General features: G+C 44.4%; 1 protein-coding gene across 11 annotated transcripts in view; it reads right to left on the reverse strand.

Moving 5' to 3' along the window:
* The window catches only part of ARID4B (AT-rich interaction domain 4B), an 86,415-nt gene extending 76,164 nt beyond the window's left edge, over window positions 1–10,251 (reverse strand). For 4 of the 11 annotated variants that reach the window (XM_083496796.1, XM_083496790.1, XM_083496795.1 and 1 more), the window contains exons 1-2: window positions 9,299–9,394; window positions 8,680–8,742 (exon numbers count right to left, since the gene is read on the reverse strand). In XM_083496796.1, coding sequence (XP_083352922.1) covers window positions 8,680–8,742; window positions 9,299–9,379 — 144 coding nt within the window. In that variant the 5' untranslated portion in view covers window positions 9,380–9,394. Of the gene's footprint in view, window positions 1–8,679; window positions 8,743–8,906; window positions 9,011–9,298; window positions 9,395–9,580; window positions 9,602–9,867 lie in introns of those variants that run through there. The other 7 variants (XM_083496797.1, XM_083496792.1, XM_083496794.1 and 4 more) reach the window with 5 other exon arrangements.
* Window positions 10,252–10,333: the final 82 nt, after the last annotated feature.

Here is a 10,333-nt window from a genome sequence, read left to right on the forward strand (position 1 = left end):
GCATTTCTTTAAAGAAATGCTTGTTTACATACCCTAACAATCAGTTCTAGAGATAAACATCCCATAAGTATTTCCTTCCTTCCTGCTTTAACTTACTTGTAGTGCATGTACTCTTAAAAGCATTCCTATTCTAATCCTGTGTTTGCTTCTACACAGTTGGCAAGAAAAGTAAAACATTACTATATTCTTAACTAGGTTACAGTACATTGTCTGCAAGAACAATTGAGCTCTCAACCAATGCATGATAGTACTACAGTATTTGTCTTCAGGCTGTTTGTGTAGAAACACCACCACAAATTGTCGAGTTACAGCTCGGCATCCAGAGAAAAATCAGTCTCACACCATGATAGGTTCCGAATTATGGCTGCTCCTAGGGAAACATGGCAGCTCCTAGGGCTAATGCAGCACAGCTTTTATTGTGTGAAAATCAGAAAGATACAAGCCAAGTAAGGATACAAAAAATACAAGTCAAGCAATTTGTTCTAGCCAGCAGATAAAGACCTTGGTACTAAACCATGCGAGCGATCAGACCATACTACGTTAGCCAATCATATGGGACAGCACGAGCTGTTCACGCGCTATTCATGCTCCAAGGATGCTTCTAACTATGAGATCACCCTGTAACAATAAGAACTTTGCTCATGCTCTCATGTACAAGCAATCATTTTCCCACATGTCCCCTTTTCTTATTTATATTATTAGAGGAAAAGAGGGACCATTAGTCCAAATCGTACACTTCATTGCCTAAGCGTCTACACTTTGCAACATAAATTCCTCTTGTAACCCCTGTGGTGGGCCGTGGTCGGTACCACCATGCAGTGCATTGGGAAATCAAAGAGGGTATGCATTGAATGCAACAACACACCACGACGAATCCAGCAACACATGCAATTACAATCAATAATACTTTTCTTAACCATAATCCATTGGGTAACCAAGAAGACAACCACTCCCATGGATCAAAACCTTCAGGTGGATTCAAAGGATTATGAGCTATCATCTGTTCCATATAATCAATAGTAGCAGAGATATTGGTCGATTGATCAGTTATATACATGCAGCAATGAGAATGAATTAAGGCACAAATTCCACCTTTAGAAGCAAGGATCACATCTAAAGCATAATGATGTTGAAGAACTACATTTCTTATTTCTGATATTTCTTTGTTAATCATTTTTAAAGCCAAAATGGTGGAATTAAACAAATTTTCTGTCCAGTTTGCCAATTTATGCAAATCACGGTAATTCATGGCTGCACCTAAAGAAGGCAGAAGGGACCTAGAAATGGCTGTCCCTGTATATTGAGAAATAGGTGATTGTACTTCCCTTCTGTTACGCAAACGAACCTCTGGGAGCTTATCTATTTTATATATCAGGGGTATCAGTATTCCTAGAGTGTAGGTTCCAGAAAAGGCAAAGGGGATTACTGCAAGCAACAAAACACAGGTGATAAACTTATACGATTGTCCTTCATATTATTGCTAATCTTAAATGAAGCATTTACTGGAATACTAGAATACCATCACCAAAAAAAGCTCAAAACTTCTCAAAACTTTTTAAAATCATTTTTCTCAGCAGCTAAAAAGGCACTAGCCAAGAATATTTCGCTTCAAGCATATTCCACTTGCTGTAACTAAAAAGGATTGCAACAAGGTCGAGAACAGAGCCCATTGTATTCGCAGGCCTTGCTAAAGAACCATATTGCAACTTTTTTTTCTGTCCGGGAACCATGCCAAAGCACAAAAATGAAACAACTGGAACACACTAAAATCCCTCACCCCCTCCCTTGCCAAGAGTCCACAATAGTTCCAAGACAGCCCTCTGTACATGCTCAGGGGAACACATCATAGGGCAAGACTCCTGAGGGAGGAGAAAAAAAAAAAGAGATCTGGGGGGTAAAATCCAAGTGATGTCAATAAGGATGAGAATGGTAAATTAGTCCAATGGCCACTTCCGAGCAACCTGTGTGATATTTCATGGCTTGATTATTGGCATGTAAAAAACACAATCCAAAAGAAGTCACACAACCATTTTTGCAGATACAGGAGCCCATTTGCTGTAAATAAGTCTGATGTATTGCTCCTTGTACTGCTGAGTCAAAAGTCCAAGTCCAATGAAACGTGGTGACACAGATGGGATGGTCGCTATTAGGAGGCAGCAAAACTGTAATGATGTTTGGTGGTCGAAGTGGCTTCCCAGGGAAAAGGGGGGCCAATGCAGTAGGGATGAAGATGGCCTTTCAGCGTGCCAGGAAACACTGGAACAGCTGTGGAAGAGCTCTTATAAACAATCTTCCATTGCAGAATGTGATTGTGATCTTGTCTGCTGGATCCTTATGTCCTTTAAGGGCAGAAAATAGTGGAGACAAAGTAGAGGTGGGCAGGTCCAAATAACTCCTTATCCGATTCAGCTGTCTAAGAATGTGTTGTAAATCCACCATAACCAGGAAACTGTAGTTGAGGCGTGACTGGAATGGCTGCAGATGCTGGCAGCTTGTGTCCCAGGCACGTAATAGGTAAAGTCCGCTGGATTTTTTCTTTAGCCACTGTCAATCCAACAGTTTGTAGCCTTTGCAGGATTTTGGGACACGGCGGAGGACAAGGCTGTGGCTAAAAGATGAGCTTTGTGCATCTCAGTGCCCACTGACTGGCAGGCTGTAAGCATATCTGCAATGGCTATATTTGATGTTGCCATTAGAAGGCGCTGCGCTTGCTTACAGTCCTCATTTGCAAGCTGGCGTACAATCAGTTCTTGTGCTGCCAGGTCCTGAACTTGCCGCTTGAAGGTATTATACAAGCGATCAACAAATTGTCCATAGGGCTTTGCAGGATCCTGTCTGATGCTTCTCCATCGGCCATCTCGCTCATTCCTGTCATCAGGAACAGAGGCCAGAGCCTCTTGGGCTGAGGCTGTGGTGGCTGCCCAATACCGAGGGTCGAGAGTTGGCTGTTGGGCAATGGTAAGAAAATTGCCTCCTCCCGTCAGCCCATCGAGAACATCGGTTTGGGTCAGCATGACGGGGGCTGGGGGTGCAGGAGCAATCACAGGAAAGTGATTTGGAGTATCAGAATCAAAAGGCAACAACGGAGCGGCGGCACAAAGAGTCTCTTCTTGGAGAGGAGTGGTATAAGCGGTGCCAAATGCCTTGGGCGGAGGAGGTGGAAGAACGGGGGGTGCTGCAGAATTTGAAGAATGCAGGGGAGTGACAGGATGAGCCGGAGAGAGAATGTCCGGCGGTTTAGGAGGAAGGTTTGAGGCAGGCAAAGCGGGAACCGGGGGGGCGTTTGAAGAAGCTGTTCCAGCAGCCAGAAGAATGTTTGAAGGAGTTAAGCAAGACATAGCTTTGTAGACGTTACTCCAGGCATGCAAAACCTTTACATCAATCTGCGGATGATTTTGAAAGAAGTGTCCAATTTTTTTCCAATCGTCTAACTCCCAGTTTCCGTCCTGGGGAAACCACGGACAGTGAGTGTCCAGGGCTTTTATAAGGGACTTAAGGTCAGCTTTCCTAACAGCAAGGTTGTTACTGGCCAAAAGGAATTTAAGGTCTTTTAAAAAATTTTTCTGTGGTGCAGAGAGAGATTTTCCCATGATTGCAAGAGTTGCAAAAAGAGCAGGGAGCACTTACCGAGGGATCCGTAGGAGGATGAGAGAGAGGGACGCCTTTTTGCCCTGTCCGGGCGGAGATAAGTGCTGATAAGTCCGTAACGTAGTCCAGAATCACATTCACACGGGAGCTCTCACCGGGGATCCACTACGTGGATGAACGACGCGTCTGCAGCCCTTGCGGGGCGAGGTGAGAGCTGAACGTTGTACACACGGGAGCACTCACCAGGGATCCACTACGTGGATGAACGACGTGTTGGTGAGTGCTGAATAATGAAAAACAGGCAGTCACACGGGAGCACTCACCAGGGATCCACTACGTGGATGAACGACGTGTAGGTGAGTGCTGAATAATGAAAAACAAACAGTCACACGGGAGCACTCACCAGGGATCCACTACGTGGATGAACGACGTGTTGGTGAGTGCTGAAAAACAACGTGAAGTTCGAAGGCAGTCACACGGGGCACCAATTGTCGAGTTACAGCTCGGCATCCAGAGAAAAATCAGTCTCACACCATGATAGGTTCCGAATTATGGCTGCTCCTAGGGAAACATGGCAGCTCCTAGGGCTAATGCAGCACAGCTTTTATTGTGTGAAAATCAGAAAGATACAAGCCAAGTAAGGATACAAAAAATACAAGTCAAGCAATTTGTTCTAGCCAGCAGATAAAGACCTTGGTACTAAACCATGCGAGCGATCAGACCATACTACGTTAGCCAATCATATGGGACAGCACGAGCTGTTCACGCGCTATTCATGCTCCAAGGATGCTTCTAACTATGAGATCACCCTGTAACAATAAGAACTTTGCTCATGCTCTCATGTACAAGCAATCATTTTCCCACAACAAATGGCTGATATTCCTTCATAGTATTATATTACAAGACAGCACTGAAAACAATTACAGCCTCTCTTATTCATTACATCAGTGATTTGCATGGTGGCAGAGGTCATTTTTTATAATAATAAAAAATAATTGAGCAGGGAGTTGGTAAAGAGAAGGAGTGTATATATAAACTAAATAAATGTTAGCATGCACTCTTCACAAGCAGGATTAAAGATATTTCACACAACCTGTGCCACATAGCCAATGTATACACCTTTAATGACTAAATTTTAAGACAAGAGCAACAGCACATGTCCATTTGTCCTTAGTACTTTATGTTTTATTTTTATGTGTCTATTATGTGTCTTTCAGATATAAAAAAGAAAGCAGCAATAACAATAGGATCAAGAGCACAAAGCATTCATCAATTCATTCACTGTGCTATCCATCAGATTTGCAGATTATCCAAAGTTGTTTTCTACTACTACTACTACCAAAAAAAAAATAAAAATGTACCCCGCCCATCTGACTGGGTTGCCCCAGCTACTCTCAACAGAATATACGAGAACACAACAAAAGATCACACATTAAAAGCTTCCTGATACAGCTGACTCATATGTCAGTAGCAGATCACATCCATGTTCCATGTTAGTAACCAATTTTTATTTTATTTTTAAAATTTATAGACTGATTGTCTATATATGGATCTAGATTAATTATCTGATTGGTGGCTTTATCTGTCTCTATGATGACTGCAACCCAGAATGTCTGAATGAATATACACTGCCACCAGATATGAAAAAATGTTCCCATCGCCACACATCCTCTTCCACATGCCAGACATATGAAATTTCCTAACGTTTTCTAAAAGAAGATGGGGCACAAGTGGCTATCAATAGACATTTATGGAGGAATCAGAAACCCAACAATCCATTTATACTGTATTAGTTTTTATACTGGAAAGCTGCATATACTGAACCAAACCTTATAAAAAATTGACTCAAAGACTGAAGATTGCTGCTTCTATCAAATGCCTCCTATAGTGGAATATATGTTGCAAGCACTGCCTCTGATATTAGATAGTTAATATATTCATCAATAAGAGTTGTTCTATTGAAGTACACTTATAATTTAGCATGAGTGGCTATTTGTGAAGTCGAGGGAAATGTGTAATAATTCCCATCATACATACTGTGAAGGCCAAAGGAAATATATAATAATTCCCATAACAAATAAATTACTACAGTTTTTCATGCTGTCCACTGGCATACTGTGCTAATCAATATGTAGTTATTAAGAGCACTATGTGATTAAAATGGGGTAAGATATATTTAACACATATTTGCACATCCACTGTTTCAGGATTTTCAGTTGATCACAAACCTATAATATATGAGTTTTGATACCATGCATTCATTCACACAAAGGGACTAATTGTCTTGGAATTCATACAGATGCTCCTAGGGGGTATCAATAAATCTTAATAATAAAGGCAACTTACTAAGCCATAAGCAGGAATGTGAAACTATATTTTTACCTACTTTATGATGCCTAGATTCAAGCGTGTTCAACTCAAATTATATTTATCATCAGGTTGCCAATAAGGGCTGCAGCACTTGTGCAACTTCAAGCAATAGCAAAACAGCAAGCTGGGAACAGAAATGGGAGTTTCCAGACTGATACCCTTGAACATGAACCAAAAAAGACAACACTGCCTCCTTCACTTAAGGGAACAGCCAGTAGCCCCATCAGTCAGAGTTTGTGGCATTTGTTCTAAAAATAATTTCAGTTCCTCAGAAGTACCTCTGTAGAGCTCTATCACACAATTAAAAATTTCACTGCTTACTTTTATCCACTGAAGCACTACCTTCGACATCACTTTACAGATAACATTCATTCTAGTAAAACACTGAATTAACAGAAGCAGAAAAACAACCACCCTTGCTTACTGACCTATTATTCTAGTTAGTGTTACCCTTACAGTAGTAAAGGTATACTATAAAACTTTCTTTAAACATGATATAAAGGGAAACAATGAGTTCTTTTCTAAAAGTTTAGAGCTGAAATTTTAAACAATATGCTAGCCAGTTGCAAAAAGGCAGACAGTTAAATTGTGACACAGTGAAACAGAAGAAAAGGTACTAGAGGGTATATACCACAGAGCCTGGCAACTTCTTCCACAGTACAGGGCAAAAAGGAGATGAGTCACAGCGCTAAACATGCTACGGGGTGAGCTCCTGACTAGCCAGCTCTTTATTTTTCCTTCTGTGCACATGTATCACAACTATGAATCAAAGCTCTGACATGCAACAGAATGAGGTCTGAAGCAGGATATGCAGAATTCAATGCTGCCACAGCATACTGAATGAACAAACTATTCTCTCTCTTATACTACAGCTGTCAGCGACCAAAGCCATACGGCAGCTAGTCCTCTCGATGGAGTGACAAAAGTTTGCACCTTTTTGTTTTAGCCAAACTATACTTTCACAAAAGGGCAGAAGTTACTTCAACCTCTTAAGTAACTCATATGAGAATCTGGGAGAAAGCAAAGTGGGCATTTCCCAAAAAGTAGGTTTCCGTCATGATTTTTTTTAATAACATCTGAACCTCTTTATAACAGAGTGATCTATTTTATTTCAACTCTTTCAAACCAATCCTATGAACATTTATTTGGGATTAAGCTCTGCTGAACACAGTGAAACACTTCTGAGTAAACATATTATATTCCAGACAAGTTTTTAGATGCTAAAAGCATTGGCCAATACAGAGAGAGTAAGCATGTACAGAATCAGGCTGTGCCAAGATTGATATGACCAAAACTATAATGTTATGGTACTAAAATGCTAAATGCCTGACTATATCCATTCTGAAGTATGAAATACACTGTAACTTTCATTTTACACACATATCCTAAGAAACTGAAAAAAGCACTCAGCACTTTCGAAAGTGTTTATATTTAACACCGACAGGGTTTTAAGTTGTTACAGAGTGAAGACTGCACTACATTTCTTACATTTTCAACAACATGTGAACTGCATAGTTCCATACTTCAGAACTGCATAGTTCCATACTTCAGAATGGCTTGCTATAATCACAATATCTGATCATGAATCTTTCATCTGACATAAGACTTGCATATATAAAGAAGAATGAGTGCTGCATATTTTAAAAACAAATAGTCTTTAGATGAAAAAGACTATTCTTTCACTTTCATTATCAAAAGAAATCTTAATGTAAAAAAACAGATTTGGAATCAACTCACCAATTCTCTGAAAAACAACTATTTTATCAAGAGAAGACAGCCATGGAGCTTATTTCCAATTTAAATTGTACGAAACATTTGATTTTAAGTTAGTGTTTCTGGCACAGCTGATGTAGCTTTCCACATCCCTCAAGAAAGGCCTTACTCAACAGAGGAAGTAGCTTACAATATTTAATAACAAAGATGGTAGGCAGTACTTATTATTCAAGTACTGTGCAATATTCCATTTTCAGTTATTCAGTAAGTGCCTCTAACAGGTTTGTAAAGCCTTGAAAGCCAGATTTGGCCTTTGATAAGGGGCTTGTCCTGGATGTTTAGATAATATGCTACACCAGGTTCTGTGTTCATGGACAGTACAGATTTAAAAATAAGGAAAGCATTATTAATATTTTTTCCATCACATTCTCTTTAAGACACTGGCCACCAGCTGTCAGCGCCTTTCAGTTAACGGGCACATGTCATGCAAACACTTACTGCATGCAACAGTGAAAGGCTGTTTTAAATTTCTTTCTGCATCTTGCAGCAATTTTTTTGCTGCAGCTATTCCCTCCCAAACATACCCCTTCAAGCAGCCCACAAATATCAATTCAACGGGGCTCGTACGATAAAAGTAAACTGAATCTATTGTTTAACCCCAACTGATTAAATACAACTGCTTAGTGGGGCTTCCCGCCCCACTTCATACTTTACGATGGAGAGCAAATGCCCCCTATTCCTCCACCAAACTACCAAGGGCTGGCCCAGGCAGACATGTCCTCAATCCCCACGGAAAGGGTGTTGCAGAAAAACTCCAGCATACCAGATTTATATTATGCTCTCAGCACAGTTCACGGAGGGTTTACCAAAACCGAAGCAACACACATTAGCCGGAGGGCAGAAAACAGCCTGCAGTCGAGGTCTGGAATCGGCTCCAGTCCTCGCACCGAGGCAGACATAACCCTCCGCCGGTTCCTCACCCCCCGCCCGCCCCATTAGTGCTTTTACCTTCATGATGAACTCAGGCTGCAGTAGAAAAACCCGAAAGAGGTTGAGCTGCCGAGGCTGGACCTGAAATTTAAAACAAAGCACTAAGCCACCGCACCACCCCTTTTCCGCGGTCCGCGAGGGAAGCATTTCTGCACGAGCTTCACCCCCCAATACTCCCCCCTCCCTCACCCCCTGCCTCTCCTATTCCCTCTACGCAGGCCCCTCTTTTCTCCACCGCCACAAACCACGACCTCGCCGCTCCAGCTCCCGCTTCCTCTCGGAGCCTCACACACGGCGGCTCGGCTTCCCCCTCACTCGCTGCCTTTGACGCCATTTCTGTCAGAGGAGAAACTTGCCACAACAACAACCGCTTCTTAACCCCCCCCCCGCTCCGTCCCCGTCCCTCCTCCTCTACGTCCGCTCCCCCTCTCCGGGTACCGCCTGAGGGGGAACGAGCCCTTCGCCTTCGGTTCTCTGGGAGCGGCTCCTACACCCCTGGCAGTCTCCCCCCCCCCACAAACAAAAAAGTGGGGAGGGGGTGCCGCTGAATAAGAGAGACGAGAGAGGCAGGTTGCGGGGTGTCCAGCCAGGACGGAGAGGCGCTTTCTCGTCCATGCAGACACACACACACTCTCACTCTCTTCCCTGCGGGAGGGGAGGCTTCTCCATTGTACTTGGACAAGGAGCGAAGAGTGGAAGGGGGGGGGCTCCTCCCCATGCCGTTTAAAGAAAAGCGGCTCCCCAAAAGATCTCCCAGCAACCTGTCTCGATGTCCCTCTCTCTCCGTGCCCCCCCCCCCAATGCTGACTCCGCGGCAGGAGTTTCGGCAACAGCCGCAGCTCCCCTGCTCAGAGCTGGTCAGCGATCGAGGAATCCAGGAAAGCGACGGTCAGCGAAGGAGAAACAAGGGACGCCTTGCCTCCATCTCGCCTCCTCCAAAGGCGGCTCCCGGACCAGTATCCTCCCACCCCGCTTGCCCGGCTCCGTCCTCCGAGGGACCCAAAGATTTCGGATTCGGGAGAGGAGGGAGGGGGGCGATCGGCGAGTCCCGCCGCAGCCTCAACAAGGAGAAAAACAACAAACCAGGAGCGCTCTTTCCCCCCTTTCTCTCTTTCCCCCCATGGCCCCTGCAAAAGGCTCTCGCCTGCACGGAGCGACCCCGCCGGCCACCCGAGGCCACGGAGATCTTCCCCGGGGCTACGTTACCTTTGTTCCTCGGCTGTCGCCCGCTTGCTGGCTGGTCCCCCCTAACCTGCGGAGAGGGGGGGCGAGGAGGATGGAGCCTCCTCCCAACGCTGGACCTGATCCCCTGGCCGAATACCACGCTTCTACCGAGCAATCGCTGGCCTGGCTCCGAAGGCAGGCGAGGGCTCCCGCCCGGCGACACCGGGGGCCAATCCCGCCCGTCCGAACCCCGGTGGCGACGGCGACAGCAGCGGCTCCTCTCCAAGCTGTTCACTACCCTCCCCCAAAACCCGAAGCGTGAGTGACAGCTGCAAGCCCGCCCTCTCCCCGCCTTGCCTCTCCGCCATTGGCTTCAAACCAGCAAGGCCCGCCTACTTCTCAGCGCCATTAGCCCCGCTCTCCGAAACACTGATGTAATTCTCTCGCCAGTTCTATGGAAACGGAGACTCGGGCGGCGCACGGGCTTCTGGGTAGCGTGGTTTTCCAC

The sequence above is a fragment of the Podarcis liolepis genome, assembly GCF_965112155.1.
Source record: "Podarcis liolepis genome assembly, chromosome: 3".
Taxonomy (NCBI): domain Eukaryota; kingdom Metazoa; phylum Chordata; class Lepidosauria; order Squamata; family Lacertidae; genus Podarcis; species Podarcis liolepis.